The sequence below is a fragment of the Neomonachus schauinslandi genome, chromosome 4 (assembly GCF_002201575.2).
Source record: "Neomonachus schauinslandi chromosome 4, ASM220157v2, whole genome shotgun sequence".
Classification (NCBI taxonomy): domain Eukaryota; kingdom Metazoa; phylum Chordata; class Mammalia; order Carnivora; family Phocidae; genus Neomonachus; species Neomonachus schauinslandi.
In genome coordinates this window covers 47,365,976-47,386,881 of record NC_058406.1, presented here as the reverse complement: position 1 = coordinate 47,386,881, position 20,906 = coordinate 47,365,976, and the positions used below count along the sequence as shown (strand labels likewise).

The following is a 20,906-nucleotide window of genomic DNA, read 5'->3' as shown; positions in this document are numbered from 1 at the left end:
GAATGTCAATTATACTTCAATAAAAATAAAAAATAATTATAAATAACCAGTAACTGAAATAGAAACGAAGCATTAATCGAATAAAAAATAAGAAGGATAACAACAGAAAAATTCTAGATTTATAAATTAATTGCTATTTGTCAATTTGTAATTAAACATTTATGGAAGTTTTCCATAAGCAAATTCTCCTTATTTTGTGAAAAAAAACCCAATATATAGATCTTTGACATTTTCTCTAAGTGAGAAATAAAAGTCTATGGAGAAACACTCACTTGCCCTAGAAAAAAAATAGCTAGTTGATGATAGAGATGGACTAATACCAAAGTTTTCTGATACCCAATCCTTGTTCTTTTTTATTAATAAGCAATTAATTTCATATATTTTATTTTTCTCCTTCCTAAATTTGTTCTTATTGAATTTAACCTGTTTCATATTTTTACTTCATTAGATAGATAAGACTGAATTTATCTTCTAAGATCCTGGTTTAAAGTACTATACAAACTTAAGTAACCAACATATTCTTATAAAGGTGATGTACTAAGACCAAGTTTGGATGAATCATACAAAAAACATCAGCATCAAAAATCTCACTACCCAGGGACGCCTGGGTGGCTCAGTCGGTTAAGCGTCTGCCTTCGGCTCGGGTCGTGATCCCAGGGTCCTGGGATCGAGTCCCGCATCGGGCTCCCTGCTCCGCGGGGAGCCTGCTTCTCCCTCTCCCTCTGTCTCTGTCTCTCTCTCTGTCTCTCATGAATAAATAAATAAAATCTTTAAAAAAAAAAAAAAATCTCACTACCCAGACTGATGCAAGCCCTGAGGGAAATAAATCTTGGTCTGTTCAGTTCATCATTTCATTCACTACATGCATCCAAAAATGATCTTTTGTACTCATTAGGATATGGATCACAGTGTTTGTATATACCAATATAATATACCAATTCCATTTATGTCATCAGACTGCTTAACTGGAGGATACACTAGACAGGCATTCTTCTGAAAAGAGCAGAATATCACTTCAAGAGGCTTGGATTATAATTTAGTATCTGCATATTTATAAAAATCTTAATCAATCTAAACTTCTATCTTACATATGAAACAGAAAATGTATCAGATGAATAAGTACAATTTTTACTGAATATCCACTAAGTCCTAAGCACTGAATATACAAATTAAATTAATTAAACTAAAATACATTTAATTTAGTCACTGACTATAAATCTCAGAATCCAGGTACAAATAGGATACTTAAGATTTGTAGCTTTTTAAGGGCAGAACTGGGCTAGACTTAAGACCTCCTGCGTTACATTTCCAGGTGCTTTGTGACAAGATGTAGTAGTACATTTTTATGCTACTTTCTATAACAATGTAGGTTGTTTCTAGAAAGTAAACTTCCCCAAATTAACTTTGAACTGATTGAAATTCACTTACCTTGCTTCTTTTCACAGTTGACTGCACAGCCTAAAATAAGCTGGAGCAATCTCCCAAGCTCCACAGAATCTGAACATTCAATTATTTGGTTTAAATCAGGGATAAGTTCTTCAGAAATCTGCTGCCCCAAAAACTGCAGTATTAAGACAATAAATTAGATCACTCATTTCTGTAGACTACAAAGAATTTATTACATTTAATTATTACAAGGAAAACAAACTATAAATAGGATTGTGAAATGACTCAGATAAATTAACAAAATGATAAATCCATAATTATTGGCTGAAACCAGTTAGCAAAGTTGAAGCAACATCCCAAAATTTTGAATAACCAACCAATAGCAACTAAAATGGTTTTACATCAAATAACTTTGATCCCACTGTCTGAGGGATTAAGAAACCCCTAGACTGATCTTTTATGACAAAAACTTATGCCTTTCCAAAAATAAACAGATTTATGTTAAGCTGAAAGATAAGCATATTTTGATGCATGACTGATTAATAGTAAACCACAGTATAAACCATGACACTTGCAAATGAACAGCAAATCTAACAAATCTAATGGATTAATCTTTCCTGGCCTTATCTTTATTTTTTTGGCTCATTAAAAAGTTTTCTTGGCATTAAGAAGCTCTAAAAATGAGTTTGAGGCATTAACAGGTTGAAAAATTTCAATCTTAAAATTACTGGAAAAAATTACAAGTATAAATATGTGACAACTTTAAAAAATAGAAACCAAGTCTTTTAATGGCAAAACCAAACCGAAAGTTTTTTAAACATAAGCAATAAGCTTTCTTATATCAAATAATCCCACTAGAGAACTTGTTATGATACTAAGAAAAAAAAAAAAACCTACTTGAATAATGTACTACCTAAAGTGACTTTAATACTACTTTCACTTTGCTTTTTTCCCCAATTTACTTGCACAAAAGCATAATTTCACAGTATACCTTTGTTGCTGTTTGCACTGAGAAGGTAAAAATAATACTTTACATAGGAAATACTTCAATTTAATTATAAAGTCTACTTTACAGCATTGCATAAAATCAAATCATTTAGAGATGACGGTAATTCTCTTGGAGAAAATAACAAATTTCAAGAGTATCAATATAGAAGCAACATTATTTTACAAATCAATATATTACATTTAAGCCTGTTCATGTTCACAAAATTTGAGTGTTCTGAAAATGGCAAAAAAAAAAAAAATACATTCCAATTATGAATTACATTTTAGTAAGATGTTATAAACAAAAATCTAGGTTATTTTTTGGTGTCAATATAAATATCATATAGGATTTTGTATTTAAACAATGTCAGATGTTTTTCATACCTCACTGTAATAACTCATAATTCCTTGAAGTACCTTCTTTAAATTACTAGCCTAATGGGGAAAAAAAGAATAAGAGTTCAATAAATTATTTCAAATTAGCAATGAAAGAAAATTTATGCCAAGGTGAAAGACAATAAAAACTCTGGCCTCATAAAAATGACAACAAAAAAACATACATTAGAGTTTTATAAATACAGGTATATGATATTTTTTAAACATGAAAGCTTTAATCAGAATTTGATTAAAAGTATCTTTATGCTTTCATAGATTAACCAGAGTGGTTCTATCTATCTACCTATTTATTTATTTATTTTTAAAAGATTTTATTTATTTGACAGCAAGAGAGGGAACACAAGCAGGGAGAGTAGGAGAGGGAGAAGCAGGCTTCCTGCAGAGCAGGGAGCCCGATGCAGGGCTCGATCCCAAGACTCTGGGATCATGACCTGAGCCAAAGCAGATGCTTAACAACTGAGCCACCCAGGTGCCCTGATTGGTTCTATTTAAAGCGAGCTGCAATGAAGTACCAGCTTTAAAGATTTAACTATGAGCATGTCAACCTCCAGTCACAAGTGAGTATTAGGGTTTCTATTTATTCTCTTGCCACAAACAATAGACAACAGGACAAAATACAAGGAACGACGTTTTCCAAGCTTTAGCCACTGGACAATATGGAGGAGGAAAACAAAACAAGATGAGCCCAACTCTAGTCCAAGATTTCTCTCTGGAGGCAATTTTCATTCCATGAAATAAAGTGGTAGAAACTAAACAAAGCCTGATGTTCTCACTGAGTTGAGGAGATAAGACATCAGAAGTTCAGGAAGGTCAAGGGAGTTAGAATTTGCAGGGCAGACAAAGAGGTGAGCCCTACAGCGAGAAGATGTTTCCCAAATTTGCACAGTGGTTTGTCACTTTTAGCTGAATACCAATTTGCATGTGCATGGGTGAAACTCACTGAGATTAAACAAAAATAATTTCACTTTTTTTTTAATTTTTTTCCCCAGTCAAGAATAACTTCTGGGGCTCCTGGGTGGCTCAGTCGTTAAGCGCCTGCCTTCGGCTCAGGTCATGATCCCAGCGTCCCAGGATCAAGCCCTGCATCAGGCTCCCTGCTCCGCGGGAAGCCTGCTTCTCCCTCTCCCACTCCCCCTGCTTCTGTTCCCTCTCTAGCTGGATCTCTCTCTGTCAAATAAATAAATAAATAAATAAAATCTTAAAAAAAAAAAAAAAGAATAACTTCCAAGGAAAAAACAATCCAAGGAACTTTAAGCTGAACAATTCCCAGAGCTTACACAGGGCCAGAAATTGTTCAAACTCCCACCAGCCACAGTGAAGAGACTATCTGCATCGACAAGCACTCACTAAAGACCCTGGTCACACCTTAGTAAAGGGTCTAACCTAGCCCTAGAGGAAAAATAATTCTAGATCTATCTCCTAACCTCCAAAGCTTCGACAGGATCAAACTGATTCACAAGTATCTTAACTGCCTGCAAGAACAAAGTCCAACACTCTTTAAAGGAAAACAAAAAATCCATCACTCAATGAAATTCATACTGTCTAGCATCCAATAAAAAACTACTACATATGTGAAAAGCGGGAAAATGTGGATCATAATAAGGAGAAAATTCAGTCAATAGAAATGGGCCAAGAAATGAGAGATGAAAGAATAAGAAGACAATAATGTTAAAACTGCTAGCTTCAATTTGTTCAAAGATTTAACTGAAAACAGGAATATAAGAATAGAAGTGTTTTCTTAAAGCACAAAATAAAGAAATGGTCTCTAGATTAAAAAAAGGAAGACTCAACTGTTAGGTGTCTACATGAAAGACCTAATATAAAGACAGATTAAAAGAATAAAAAAAAGATATACTAAAGCAAAAAATAATCATAAAACTGGAGTGGTTACTTTAATATCAGACAAATTAGACTGCAGAACAAAGATTTCCGGGGATAACAAAAGGCCTTTCATAATAATAAACAGATTCATTCATCAAGAAGACATTTAAAAATTGATGTATATAAACTTAATAACAGAATTCAAATTACATGATTTAAAAGTTAACTAGAACTGAGAGAAATCAACAAATCCACAATCACTGTTAGAGATTTAAGGACTCCTCTTCCATAACTGATAGAATAATCAGACAGAAAATCAGTAAAGATATAAAAGATGCAATAGTACTATCAATACATTTGACATAATCCATCTGCAGAATACATGTTGTTTTCAGGTGCACATAGAACATTCACCAAGACAAACCATATGTTAGGTTGTAAAATAAGTCTCAATAAATGTAAAAGAATTTCTCAATACAGAGTTAAGTTCTCAAACAAAAATGGAATTAAATTAGAAATCAATAAATACAAGAAAAGTACCTTAAAAATCCTCAAATATTTACAATTTGAAATAACTATTTCTAATCTACCTGTGGGTGAAAAGAAACCACATGGGAAATGAATGAATATTTTGAACTGAATGAAAATAGGAACACAGCATGTCAAAATGTGTGGGATGTGTAAGGCAATGTTTAATATTAGGAAAATAAAAGACCTAAAACTTATGATTTAATTTTCCACTTTAAGACACAAGAAAAAGAAGAGAATATGTAAGTAGAGGAAAGGAAATAATAGGGAAGAAATCTATAAAATAGAAAACAAAAGCTAGTTCTTAAAAAGAAACCAATAAACTTGAAAAATGTCAAGCCAAACTTATCAAGAAAAAAAGAAAAGACACAAATTGCCAACATCAGTAGAGAAAGAGGATACATCACTAAAGATCAGAGTCATCAACATATTTTTAGCAAAACAATTAAGAACAACTATATGTCAACAAATTGGATAACCTAAATGAAACCCAGTTAAGAACAGTTAAGAACAACTGTATGCCAACAAATTGGATAACCTAAATGAAACACACAAATGCCCTACAAGACACAACAAAACTGACCTAAGAAGAAATGGAAAATCAGTCTGGTAGTTTCTTAGAAGGTTAAATATATAAATTGGGATACAATTACACTCAGGAATTTACCCAAGAAAAATTAGATATATGTCATTGCAATTGTACCCAAAGTAGGTAAACACAGAAACAATTCCAATAGCCATTAACAGGTGAATGGGTAAGCAAATTGTGATGTATCAATGTAATGAAATACTACTCAGGGAAAAAAAAGAAAGAAAGAACTAATACAGGCAACATGGATGAGTCTCAAAAACATCACAGGGAGTGAAAAATGCCAGACACAAAGAGTAACAGAGTATATAATGTCTGATTCCATTTATATGGAACTCTAAAAATCTACAGTGACAGAAAGCAGATCCATGGGGCCAAGCGAGGAGTGGGGATTAACTGGGAAGAGGCATGTAAGTGCATGTTTTGGGTTAATGGAAATGTTCCACATCTAATTATGACAGTAGTTACATAAGAACATACATAACTCAAACTGTACACAATAAAATGCACCCTTAAATTAATTTTAAAAAATGATTTAATTGAGTTTAGTGTTAATTTTAAAATCACTGTTTGGATTAAGTGCTTCTACTACTTATCTTGTATACCTTTATTCTCCAGTTGTCACCAATATCCTCTTTAATTCGGCTTAACCAAGATTCATTGAACCAAGCTACATCACTGAAACAAAAATACAAGTGCAAAACATTAAGATGTTTTTGTTACATAGAAAGCATCAAATTAAATCAATATATCAATATTTATATCTTAAAGCCTGCCCTTAATAAGAGTAGTAAATATTATTTAAATGAACCCACTGAATTTTTAGTAATTCCTAAGGATTTCTTTTGTAATTTCTCATAATAAATTACTTAATTCATTAACATCTTCAATTTAATAAACATTTACTAAGTATCTCATACTAGATACTCTGGTAGCAGGAAGATGTAAAAGTCCCAATCCTAAAGGGGGGGGGGGAGAGAAGAAAACTAACATTTTAATGTGTCTACTCTGTATCAAGCACTGTGCTTGCTGTTTTTCCATAGTGCAACATTTCAATATCATAGTAATTGGCAAAGGATTGGTTATGATTATCCTCAATCTTACTCTTCAGGGAACTGAGGATGAGAGAAGATAAGTGATTTTCCCAAAGTGACACTAGTACATGGCAAAGCCCAAAATAAATCTATTTGATTGTAATTGAGTAGAATGAGTGTAATGAGAAGTCTACAAGGACAAATTTAGTTTTAAACTTGTAAAGTTAAGTCATATTAATATGGAAGGCCAAGACAAAGAATTGCTATATCAATTTTTTAGGTTTCAAAGAATAACATTTGACTATAGTGAACTGTGTTAATAGATCATACATATTCTAAACAAATATTTGGATGCTTGCTCTGAGTAAGGAATTGAGCAAGATTAATATGAAGATGAATAATTTACTACATGACTCAGGGAAATAACTATTAAAGTGGGAAAGAAAAGAGCACAAAAACTATACTCAAAGGAGAATGACAGAAATGCTGTAATCGTTAAACAAACACTACAAACTAACAGAATAATAGTACTAGCGGAGGTCTTCGAAGTCTCATCTAAATTTTTACTTCACACATAAGCCAACAAAAGTGAGGGAAGAGGGGCGCCTGGGTGGCTCAGTCGGTTAAGCGTCTGCCTTAGGCTCAGGTCAGGATCCCAGGGTCCTAGGATCGAGTCTTTAGGCTCCTTGCTCAGTGAAGAGTCTCCTTCTCCCTCTTGCTCTGCCTACTTGTGCTCTCTCCTCCTCTCTCTCTGCCAAATAAATAAAATCTTTAAAAAAAAAAAAGTGAGGGAAGAAATCAAAGGGATTCTTTTCCAAGGCCTGAAGTTAAAAATGTAAAGCTGAAACTAGAACACAGTGCTTAGCTTTTCAGAAATCATTCTGCCTCAGATGCTCTAATATAGAAGATACCACTTCTGACTGGGGTAACCAAAAATGACTTAGCCGTTTCTTTCTTTCTTTTTTTTTTTTTTTTAATTATAATGCAAGCCCTTGCATGGCAATCCAAATTTTTTGAACTACTGATGCTAAGTTATACAAAATTGCACCACTTTAATTAAGGCTTTTAGTTTACATTTGGCCACCTCAAAGTAGTTGTAACATTAGGTTGGTCAATTTAAATACTGTGGCTCCCTGTTGGATAGACACACAATCTTTATACCCAAATGGTTAATGCATACAAAGCGACAAGGCATTGTTAAATAAAACAGCAATAGTTACTGCAACTTAGGCCTTGTGACCAATTACACATGATTAAAATTACTTCCCACATTCACATCCACAGTACTCGTCCACCATTTAACATCTCAACCAAAACGTTACACATGTGAAACAATCACTAACAGGCAAAAATACTAAACCTGTATATTTGGTATTGCAAATACACTTATGCATGAGCAAGCAAGGGATTCACAGTGAGAATCTACAGCTGCAGAAACCTGAAAATGATTTACAAAAATTGTTAAACCATTAAAAAATTGTTTGAAAATATACACTTCTTGTTGTAGACCCCCACCGTACACACAACTATAAACATTGTTCCCTATGTAAACAAAAAAAGGAAACATACAATAGAAGATTTGAAAAGTCTGGACATTTCCTTCCCAACAGATACTAAAGGCAATGTCTTTAATCTAAGACATTATACTGAAAGGACTATCGTATTTTAAAGACAAGATCACTGTCTCCACAGGTTTTTTTAAAAATTAAAAAAACTATATAGCTGTGTTAATCAAAGCGCTTATTTGTACAATACAATGATAATGACCTTGAATTTCTTAAAAAAAATTACAATAAGACTTAGCCATTTCTAATTCATCTATGTGGAATCTGTAGCCATTTTCTTCTGAGCAAATTAACATTAATTTTATTCAACCTTTCCCAGATGCTAAGGCTACAATTACCAAAATAATTTGGCTAAATGTATAAATGGTATATTTCTAACCAAGTATTTACCTAAAAAGTCTGATCCATAAATGAGTCAAACTGTATCAAAGCAAATTCACTTTCTTTTGACATCAGATTAAGTGAAATAGGTAAACCAGTTGTGATGGTTACTTTTATGTATCACCTTGGCTAGGTCATTTTTTGCTCAAACATGCTTGAATGTGGCTATGAAAGTATTTTTTAGATAATATTATCATTCAAATCAGTGGACTTTAAGTAAAACACATTACCCTCCATAATATGGGTGGACTTCATCCAATCAGCTGAAGAAAAAGAACAACCTCCCTCAAGAAAGAGTGAACTCTGCCAACAGATCGTCTATGGACTCTAGTTACAACATCAGCTCTTCTCTAAATCTCTGGCCTGCAGGCCTGACCTGTGAATTTTGAACTTGCCAGCCTCCACAATCACGTGAGCCAATTCCTAAAAACAAACCTCTCTCCCCACCGTGTATGTGTACACATATACAATAGTATATGCCCACGTCTTATTGATTCTATTCCTCTGGAGAACACTGACTACTAAATCAGTCTTCTAACTGACCCTAAAGATATCTTGATATAGGATTCTTTAATTACCTCTAGAAAATGGATCTCAACATAACCTCTTCTAGCTTTCCTCCTTTTGTCTTCTGTTCCTCCTTGTCTTTCTTTCTACTCCAAATCAACTCCAGCCCTGTGTCTTAGTCTGCTCAAACTTCCATAACAAAAGACCACAAACTGGGTGGCTTACACAACCGTAATTTATATCCCACAGTTCTGGAAGCTGGAAGTTCAAGATCAAGATGCTGGCAAAATAGGTTTCACTCTCAGGTCTCTTCTCTAAGCTTGTAGGTGGCTGCCATCTCGCTGTGTGATCACATGACCTCTTCTTGGTATGCTCGAGTGAGCTCTCTAATGTCTCTAAGGATCATAATCCTATCAGATCAGGGCCCCACTCTTATGACCTTATTTAACCTTAATTATTTTTCAGAGGCCCCATCTCCAATATAGCTACACGGGGGTTAGGGCTTCAACATATACATTTGGAATGGATACAAACATTCAGTCTATAATATCCTGAGAAATACTTTCTAACTTGATTTAGGATTTCTAGCCTCCAGAATTATGAGAACAAATTTTTGTTGTTTTAAGCCATCCACTCTGTGGTACTTTGTTATGGAAACCCTAGGAAACCAATGCAGTTAGTTATAATTTTTCCCCATGTGTTTTTTAAATATCTACATATATTTTAAAAATACATATATATATTACGTATTCAGACCAGAGATAATAATTAGGAACTTGTAGAACCCTAACAGTAAGTCTGTGACTCCCCATGTCTAAGTTATATGGTTTGGGCATTGATTTTCATTTTTTAAAGATTTATTTATTTATTTTTTAGAGAGAGTAAGTAAGCACAGGGCAGTGAGGGGGGGAGTAGGGGCAGAAAGAGAGGGAGAGAGAATCTTAAACAGACTCCATGCTGAGTGCAGAGCCTAATGTGGAGCTGGATCTCACAACCCTGAGATCAGGACCTGAGCTGAAACCAAGAGTCAGACACTTAACCAACTGCACCACCCAGATGCCCCGGGCATTGATTTTTATGATCTTATTCTTTAGCATACTTGCCTCAGGTAAATAATAAAAGAATTATTCATTTAATGTTACTACTTCCTTAGAAAGCAAAATTTCCCTTTTCATCTTCAGTAACAACTTTGATGTGATTTGATATGAGTCACAATTGCAATCAATGCAGTACATAATAGACTGTAACATATAGAAAGTGCTTTGAAGTGTTCAAAGAAATATGGTAAAATGTGCTCTTTTAGCAGGAATATGATATACTGATCCAACTAGGAAAAAATGTATGCTTCTAAGTTTCACTAACAAATCCAGACCTCTGGAAAGCTACCAAACAAGAAAGGGATTCAAAAAGAAAAATAAATTTTAAATAATCCTTAGATGATAAGGAGGCTTAGATAGCTAAGTACATGCAAAAACAGGCAAAGCAAAAAAGGTTTCGATCCAATTTTAGGTCAGTCTTATGTTTTATGAAGAAAGAGAGCTTTCTGATCGGTGGGCTATTATATTATTCTTGCAGAAAAGTATTAGAAGACAGTAAGAGACAAAAAAGAAGAGGAAAATCAGAGAGACAGAGGATCAGCAGTGACAGCAGAATCCAACAGATTATGGAAAATGAGTTGGTGATAAAGGGTAGAGTTGAGCTAAACTTGAATTGGCCCTACTCTAAATATCAGGTACAGTGTTAAACTATAGGGAGTCAAAGAGCCATTGTATCACATCATGGTAAAAACAGGTCTCATCCATTGTGTTATAGCATAAAAGCTACCAGAGCCACCACAACACATATAAATAAGAGCTTTGGATGGCACTGTTGAAGTTAATGAACACATACCAGCCTTACAAACCACACCAACCACAATGTAGCTGCATCTACACCAATACCCACAACATATGGCAATGAGCAAAGGCAAGGCATACATTCTAACGACAAAAAACAATGAGGACTTTTCCCAAATCAATATCAAGAATGCTTGCTTCTGACCAATGAAATCACTTTGAAACTAAACAGGGTATAAATAAAAAAACATTTAAGAACCATTTTTAAGAAAACAGGGGAGGGAAGGCATATTTTAGAAGACTACCAAAAAAAATGTTAACATGTTAAGTTTGTCTCTTAACGTGTTAATCTTGAGTTAACCATAAAATCTGTCTATTCAAATTACATCATGCTGAAGATGCCAAGTAACTAGAATTTTGACATTTTAAGTTGTCTTTCTGAGGGTGAGAAGGAATTTTGGCAAATCCATCTACGGGGTTTTCAATGTCAATCACAACAAACCTTGACAAAATGATGGCAATAATTAAATAAACAATTTCTGGCTATAAAACAAGTGGTAGAGGTAGGATTCTGGTCTCATTGAAGAATTATAAAAGTAAGCAAATACAAAATCAATATGACTATCAATTAATAAATTGGCTCCATTTGTTCCTACTAAGGGTAGAGTTCATATTGTAGATGTTATAATCATAATCCTTGCACAATGTTTGGCAAAAACTGGGAAATAATGGATTTAGGAGCTTCTGCTACTATATAATTATACCTAATGGGTCTAACCCAAACAGAATTATTAGTTAAGATTCCCCAATATTTGTGACTTCAAATTTGTTTTATACCTCATTTCATGTTTAGTGGAGTTATAGAAGTTCTACTTGTAATTCAAATATAGATTTTAAAATTTATTATTTTTCCAAATCTGGTATTTATATTTCAGTTATCTCTAAAGTAATAATCTTCATGCATTGATACCTTCCAATGACAGTAATATAACTGGGGGGGAAAAAACATTATAAACAATTATACCAGTCATTTAAACTGTTTCTTTTCCAGTTACTCTAACTTGTGAATGTGACCAGAACAAGCTTAAAATTAAAATCTCTTAAATAGATAAGAATCCTGTTTGCTCATTTAGTTAAGATCTATCTCTGTGAATAAGCAAGGAATAATCAAGTGGTAAACTTTTTTGTTCCCCAGATGCAATAGTGCCTTGGTACCATATGGCTGTCAGGACTTCATAGGATACAGTTTCAGTGACCTTTAGAAAATGAGTCTAAGCTTTCTTCCTTGGTACTGGGTTTACAATTCTTTCAAAATCAGTCTAGACCACTACTTACATTTGATGAAGAACTTGTGCCATGGCAACTCCATTAGTCAGCTGTGTGACATCCTGACAAGGTGCATCAGTATTGAATGTCTGCAGCTAAAATGACATAGAGCAGATGACTTTGCTACCTCTTTATACTTACAGGGTAGTGTTACCAACCCTCCCAAACATACATACATATATACATATATACACACACACACACATATATGTATGTGAACGAACATCATCAAGCTAAAAATTGTCCTGTTTTGTTTAAATTCAGACTGTGCCAAACCAATGAAACTATATTAATAAGTTTCTACAACTATGTAATATTTTTATAAAAGTAAACACTTAACAATTCTTAAAATCATGAATAATCATACCTAAAATAGTTAAATACACTGATATAATGTATGAAGTACTTCAGAATTTCTGAAAGCCACATATAATGCTCTTAAGATAGACAGCATTGTGGGGGCACCTGGGTGGCTCAGTAGTTAAGCATCTGCCTTCAGCTCAGGTCATGGTCCCAGGGTCCTGGGATCGAGCCCCACATCGGGCTCCCTGCTCCGTGGGAAGCCTGCTTCTCCCTCTCCCACTCCCCCTGCTTGTGTTCCCTCTCTCGCTGTCTCTCTCTGTCAAATAAATAAATAAAATCTTTAAAAAAAATTAAAAAAGATAGCATTGTGTTCATTTTTAGAATAACATCAGAAAAAGCTTTAGGAAAACCTATTATTTCAAATTAAAACTTCATTCACATCATGTGGTAGGACAACAAAGGCTAGAAATGTCAAGTCTAAAACTACTTAATTGGGGCACCTGGGTGATTCAGTCGCTAAGTGTCTGCCTTTGGCTCAAGTCGTGATCCCAGGATCCTGGGATCCAGCCCTGCATCGGGCTCCCTGCTTCACGGAAAGCCTGCTTCTCCCTCTCCCACTCCCACTGCTGTGTTCCCTCTCTCACTGTCTCTCTCTCTCTGTCAAATAAATAAATAAAATCTTTAAAAAAAATAAAAATAAAAAAATAAAACTACTTAATTGACCAGTGAGCTCTGAAATAAGGCAGGGTCTTAGCCTGCCATCCAACAATTAGTCTCAGGGCATGAACGGTCCAGCGCCCAACCATCACATCAAGTTGTTTCTATCTACTTCGGCTTTAGATATTACTCTTTTCAAATCTCTATTTGTTAAACATTCATGTACCTATTAAAAAGAGAAGTGGGGGTGCCTAGGTGGCACAGTCGGTTAGGTGTGTGACTCTTGTTTTGGTTCAGGTCGTGATCTCTGGGCTGTAATAGATCAGCGCAGCATCTGCTTAACTCTCTCCCTCTCCTTCTGCCCCTCCCCCGCAAATAAATAAAAGAGAGAGAGAGAAGTGGAACTGTGGCATCTTTTTCTAATAAGCAAATACAAGACAGAAGAATTTCTGAAAAGCAAATTACAACAGAGCTGCAATGGTTCATATACTTCCTAGAAATCTCATCTGAACCCATAATGATCTTAAATTAAATACACTATGATTCTCTTTTCCTATACATATTCATCTCCTTTACTATTCAATTATTATTCCTTAGTTTACCACTTAAGTATTGTAATCTGATACAATTATCTCCCCATGATTCACTTTTAGTGATTGTTCATTTTGAGATTCTACAAATCTATCTCCATTATCCTAATACAACATAGAAGGATGACACAGACAAATAAATCTAGACATAGTTACTTTCAAAGTATACATACAAAGATACTTTACTGAGCTCCTTACTCTATGTGGGCACTGTAATATATGATGGGGTTACAAAGGAAAATCACCAGTTTTCTACCCTCAAGCAGTTTCAGTCAAGAGTTAAGGAGAGTAGAAAAAGACATAAATTATTTCTAGAAAATGCCATTCCCAGTCTCATGACTAAATTATGCACAAATTATTCTGAAATAGATGGGAGTTAACTAATTTAATTAGGGCTTGTACTTAGGAAAGAATTCTTAGAGATGATTCCTGAACAGAAGGTCTTGAGTAAAGAAAGGGCCAAGACAAGGAAGCTTCAGGAAATAGAAACATTATAAGAGCAAAAATACATGAAAAGAAATGGTATTTTTACGCAGCATACAGTTCAGTATTACTGGATTTCCAGTGCAAAGAGGAAAGAGAAGTGGTGACAACCAAGGGGGTTGGGGGTAAGAAAACAGACATGGGTCAGGACTCTGGAGGGCCATGACAAGCCTGGACTTACCCTTGATGGTATCATCCTTATAATAGGAAACAGTAGAATAGTTTCTACCTCAAAAGATGGTTGTGAGAATTAAATGAATCAGCAAACATAGCAAATTTAGATCAGCACCTGGCACATGGTACAAGCTCAACAGCTGTTAGCAATTAACTGTGATTCAGGGTTTCTCAAAGTTTGGGGTCGAAGAACAATAAGTATCAGAATCTCTAGACATATTAAACCAGAAAATCCCTAAGAGATTGTTATGCACATCAGTTTTTTAGAACCATCGCTCTGGGTGATGATGAATCCCTGAAGAGTAGTAAGGAAGAGAGTGACACCTTTAGCATATTTTGAATAGCAGCAATAGTGACAGAGAAAGGAAGAGAGTATTTTACACCTGAGTCGGTTAGAAGGTTCCTGCAATGGTCTTGTTGATAAAATGGATGGCTTAGAGCTAATTAAGGTAATGCTAACTAAGAAGACAGAATGAATTGATGGAATTTAAAATATAAAATAATAAGGATTTTGCAATTAAGTGGATGTACACGGAAGAAAAACCCCAGGGCATCTTTAAAAAGAAGACAATCATATACTTTCAGGTAAAATGTGGCTCCCACTTTTCAACCCTTCCTACTGACACTTTGCTTCATTAACTTTTTACAAAATGGATATGATTAGTTATCTAAAAAGGATGATTTCGGAAGCACAGAATATCAAGCAAAATAGTAAAGAAATATGTAAAAGTAGTAGTAGTTGCCTTGTTGCCCACCATGTCTAGATTAAGATCAATTTTTCCTTCCTAAGACACGGAAATCGGAGTCTCCTGAAAGTTCTTTAACTAGTTGCAAAATAAATTAGATAACATAGAATATAAATTCATTTGGCCAAATAGAAAGGCTTTATAACCAAGAAGAGTGAATAAATTAAAAAAGCTCGGTATGGGTAAGGAGGCCAAAACAGAGGGATGAAGGAAAAATGTCTCCTCTCATAGTATTCTTCAGAGAGGTGAAGAAAAGCTAAAGTCTTTTAGTGAGTGGCCCAAAAGGGACAGACAGGGCTTCTATCAGTAACCACAGTGTTCTGGCAAATAACCATCTTAGTTTCTTCTTTATCTTTAAACAAAGCAAATAATCAGAACTGTGGAAATGTTGTTCCTGAATTGCTTCAATGTAAATGTCACCAAAATCAAGAAAAAAACAAGGATTTTCACAACTAACAGCCAATGAAAACTCAACTTTGGGTCAGCTCTATTCTCATATTCTCCTCCTCCAAATGCTCATTTCAGAAAGAAGATTATTGTTTTGAGTTTCATGGTTTTCATAAAAATGATTCAGCCTTTAATATTTTTTGTTAATTTGGGCATATATTTGGCATGAGTTTTTCCTTCACCTGCCTGTCAAAGTCAAAATTAACACAAGAACTAAGAAAGCCATTAAAACAAATATGGTTCAACACTCATTTTATTGGTGAAATCGAAGCCCCAAAATTTTAAATTTCCAAATGTCACAGAACTAAGAGGCAGAATTAAATTTATCTTCATATGAATACTTAAAACTCTTAAATACTCCCTCTACCTTGTAAATGGTGCCCAAATTTATCCTCCAGCCCTGAGTTTTTTTTGCTAAGTAGCAGTACAGCATTTCTAAGAATTATTTTAAGATAAGTTCCATATTATAAAATATAACTTAATAACTGCCAAAAAAGGCATCTCTTTACTAGCCAGCTTTTCTTTATGACTTCTCAAATTCTGTTAGTGTTGCTTCTACTGTCCCAGAACACTGTCTCATGCTGAAAGAACACAGTCTACTACCGTCTTCTCACCTCCATGATTTAACCCCATCATAACTTTTTAATCTTATACCTCCTACTACTTCCCCTCAACATGTAACATTACTCAATATGGCAGGAAGCACATTAAGAGATGAGAGCTATCATGACAAGATGTGTATCCCACTACCTCTTTTTGATCTACTGCCAAAGGAGACCATTTACATTACCACCAGGGGTTCTTCCCTATGTTTAGAAATTCATTTCCCCTGATTTCTACTTGTTGAAATCCATCAGTCCTCTATAATAGTTAGAAGTTCATCCCTGGTATCTACAAGAACCTACTTAATGGTGAAATACTGGTCTCTGAGGTCAGGACTAAGACAAGGATATTGACTATCACCACTTTGATTCAATGTTGTACTGGAGATTCCAGTCAGTTTCTTGTTCCTGGGGACAGAGCAGAAAACTGGTCATACAAGGGCTCTGACCCCAAGGAGCAAATAGGATGACTTCAGAAAGTGTTACATGTTATAGACACAAAGGAAGTGGGTAACAGGTTACAAAGGATAGGAGTGGGGGGCGGGGGGCAGGTAGGTCATTCACTGTTACTGATTCTGAAAGATGACAACAGATCCAAGAACTGAATGGTGAAAAGAAGCCAGCCACTAGAAGAACTAGAAAGAGACTATTCTAGGCAGAGGACAGAAAAGTTAAGAAAGACCTGATGTATTAAAAACAGCTTAACTTCCTCAAGAAATAGAAAGTCAGTGCAGCACAGTAGGCATGGGGAGTGTGGCATCAGGAGAGTTTGGGGAAACTTAGGGAAGTGTAGTGACATCAACAATGCAGTGGCTGGCAAAGGCAAAATAAGATACCAACGTTCACTGGGAATCATCTGGAGAGGTAAAGAGAGGCCAACAGATAGGTACCCTAAAAACCAAGGCAGAAAATCATTTCACAAAGGAAACATCAAGTAAGATAAGGATAATATATAATAGTTTGCCAAATCCAGGAGGTGAAGGCCTTAGAGAAAAGAAACTCAAGTGCAGTGGGTTGAAGAGGGAATGAAAGTTCAAGAAATATAAAGGATGAGTATTAAAAAACTCAAATAATTTGACTGCATAGGGAAGGGGAAATACTGTGTGGTTCTAATAGAGAGTGATGGCTCTTCGTTCCTTCTCTTTAAGATAGGGAAGATTTGAATAAGTTCTGAATAATATGTTGAGAGGAAGGAGCCAAAGGAGAGGAAGAAGTTGTAAATACAGAAAGAGGACAAATGATAGAGCAAAGTTTTAGACGAGGTAGAACGGATGGGATCTAGAACTAGAGCCAAAGATAAGGAGGTCATTCTCCTGAGGGGAGAAAAGCTAGGGGCTCAAACAGGGACTGATAAAAGTTTGCAAAGAGAAACGTGAGGGGAACTGTGTGGTTGTTCTTAGTCTTTATATGGCTGGGCATTGTTATGGGAACAGGTAGACTTGGCTGTAGCAGCATTTGTAGAGGCAACAATCTGCACAATAATTCCACTATCTCTGCAGTATTTCAGCAGCCTTAGAACTGGAGAGGCAAATAACCTATTACTTTCTGTCATCTATACCATTTTTGCAGTTTTTAAGGAATATTGCCTCGCATTGTAAAAATGCACAGCTCTGTCTACCACTCCAGCAAAAAAATGGAAAGTTCTTTGATTATTCTCAATATCTGTCTTTCTCAGTGCCTTGAGCAAAGTAGGAACTCAATAAAGACTGGTTGAAAGAATGGATATAGTCACATAACATTTTAAAATACTGCAATACAATTCAAGAAAATCCTATACTTCACCACTACCTCATATAAGTCAATGACATCATAAAGACTAAGTTTACTACTTAAGTCAGATGTTTGGAGCAATAAAGTAACAGATTAGGATACACCCTTTAATTAGCCACTTGTTTTAACAAAACACATCATTAAAAGTAATGTTGCCTTATTTCATGACAGTCTTAAAATACAGCATCTAAATCCCAATCCTTATTTTATTTTATTTATTTATTTTTTTTAAAGATTTTATTTATTTATTTGACAGAGAGAGACACAGCGAGAGAGGGAACACAAGCAGGGGGAGTGGGAGAGAGAGAGAAGCAGGCTTTCCGAGGAGCAGGGAGCCCGATGCCGGGCTCGATCCCAGGACCCTGGGATCATGACCCGAGCCAAAGGCAGACGCTTAACGACTGAGCCACCCAGGCGCCCCCCAATACTTATTTTAAATGAAAATACAGATGAACAGTTAGCTAATTGCTTTTAACTCAGAAGCCCCATATACTTGCATTCCACTTACAACAAAAGCTATTTACCTCTACACTGTAAATGCTGCTTTAAATTATGGTTATTTCCAGCAGACTTCATAGGTGGCCAGAAACCTTCTCTGATTTCTCTCATTTTTTTGAACTACTCAAATTAGGAGATTGCTAGGGAATCTCACCAACCAATTATCACCTCCTGATCCAGTCTGTATACATTCCATTATGCACACACCCCTCTACACACAACTAAACAACTAGCTTGGGGATGGGCACCATCAACAGCACCTTGTGGACAGACCATTAAGCATCAAACTTGCCCAATAAGGATTAGAAACTACACCTGAATGCCAGCTCTCTGGTGGCTGAGCATCTCCAAAAGGTGAGACGTCATTTTACTGAGGGGAATACTGGGGACAGATTCTGCCTGTCCAAACCTAACACAAATTAATTAGAAATACTAAACATGCACAGGGGCACCTGGGTGGCTCAGTGGGTTAAGCGTCAGGGTCTTCATCTCAGGTTCCTGAGTTCAGGCCCTGCTGGGCGCAGAGCCTACTTTAAAAACAAAAACAAAAACCTAAACACGCACAAAGTGCAAACGAAATGCCAAGTGGCATTTTCGTTTGCACTTTGTGCGTGTTTAGGTTTTTTCTTTAAAGCATATGCTGTCCAATGGAGGGCGAAGGGGGGGCCCGTAAGAAAAGGGGAATACAAGCCCCCCACCCCCCAACATGTCTTTTTCTGCACACAGGAAATACGTGGAAATATCCCTTTTAAATGACTTCTACAAAATCGGATGTCCTGGGATCCTGGAGAAGCTCTCATGATCCAGGAACCAAAACCACCTCTTGGCCACCTGTGTCCAAGCAGAGCAAAGTGGTTTGGGTGGGAGAGGAGTTTCGGAGGGGGCCTTCGCTCCCAAGTGGCACAAAGATCCGTATAAGAAGGCTGTTCAGCAGACAGAAGGCGAGAGAGTCGGTGGCCCAGAGGGAGAAAATAGGGCAGCAAGGAGTAAAAGGGATGGACACTTGGCTCCAGCCACAGCTGTCAGAAGCATGATCGGGGGGAGTAAGAGGAACCTCCTCCGTCCCTACCTCCAGAGCTCCCTTTACCCTTCCCTCGTCTCCAGACACAAACATACGCACACTCAAACGCACACACGCCTGCCTCGCGACCCGCAGGTGGCACTCCCGCGGTCAAGGGCGACAGGAGACGCGGAGGGCAATGAGCCTGGTCCGCGGCGCAGGTGGCCCAGCTTACTCCTCAGGCTCACCTGCGGAGAACAGGGGGCCCCGGGCACCTCGCCTCCGCCCCTCGGCCCCCCTCGCCCTCTCGTACTCACCCAGATGATAAGGCTGTCGCACAGCGGCAGCTCGGACTGCGGAAGCGGCTGCGTCTCTTCCATGGCCGGGGCCGCCGTCGACTACGCCGCTGACAGGGACACCTCCCTCCTCCCCGCGCTCCGCCAGGAGCCGGCGTCGACGACCTACTCGCCGGCGGGGAAAGCTCGGTAGCCAGGCCCAGCCCGCGCGGCTCACGCGCGAAGCCTCGCGCTGCCGACGTCGCCGGCGTAACCCCCTCCTCGCCCCCGCCCCCGTCCCTGCTCCGCCCCCCTCCGCAGTTAGCCCCCTCCTCGGTCTGGCCCGACTGCGCGGCTCAGCACCTGAGCCCCGCCCCTCCCGCCCCGCCCCCCCGCCCCTCCCTCTCTTCCCCCCACCTCCCGCCCACTCCCGCACACCTCTCCCCGCCGCACTGAGTGACCAGAGCGCGCACCAGTCACAAAGAAAGTAGGTGCCCGAGAGGGGCGTGCGGGGCGGCAGGGGGCGGGAAGAGCGGGGATAGGTTGCGCAGGAGGGATTGCTGATTGGACGCACCCTCTTGGCTCCAACCAATCAATGTGAGACAAGACAGCCTCCGGGAGGGAGCGCGAGAGGGTGGGAAGGGGTTTGTGACCTGGCAGGTGCGGTGAGGACGGGGGCGGGGAGCGCGCGTGCGCGGCGGGGCATTGTAGAGGCTGAAGCTCGCGCAGCCCCAAGGGCAGAAGAGGCAGCGGGGCTCCAAGCGTAAGTAGGGCGGGCTCAGACATCTTCGCGCCTTCTTTCTCGAGGTAGGGCAGCTCCTGGCTACACCTGTGGAGACCCACGCTCTGCTGCCATCATGTCTTCAGAAACAGATCCTACCCAAGAATAAAAAACTCTCGCGATAGGGAGAGCTGATTTTCTCCTGGGCGCTCAATGGCAAAGGACATTTTAATTTGCAGGCATGGCAAAGAAATGTGTTTGCTAAGAGGGGAAAAATACCATAAA

The 20,906-nt window shown here is 37.5% G+C and overlaps 1 protein-coding gene across 1 annotated transcript in view; it reads right to left on the bottom strand.

Annotated features, from left to right (window-relative positions):
- The window catches only part of HOOK1 (hook microtubule tethering protein 1), a 60,342-nt gene extending 40,276 nt beyond the window's left edge, over positions 1–20,066 (bottom strand). The window contains exons 1-5 of the mRNA XM_021679990.1: positions 19,943–20,066; positions 12,365–12,450; positions 6,313–6,385; positions 2,758–2,808; positions 1,429–1,561 (exon numbers count right to left, since the gene is read on the bottom strand). Of these exons, the coding sequence (XP_021535665.1) occupies positions 1,429–1,561; positions 2,758–2,808; positions 6,313–6,385; positions 12,365–12,450; positions 19,943–20,005 (406 nt within the window). The 5' untranslated portion in view covers positions 20,006–20,066. The remainder of the gene's footprint in view (positions 1–1,428; positions 1,562–2,757; positions 2,809–6,312; positions 6,386–12,364; positions 12,451–19,942) is intronic.
- Positions 20,067–20,906: the final 840 nt, after the last annotated feature.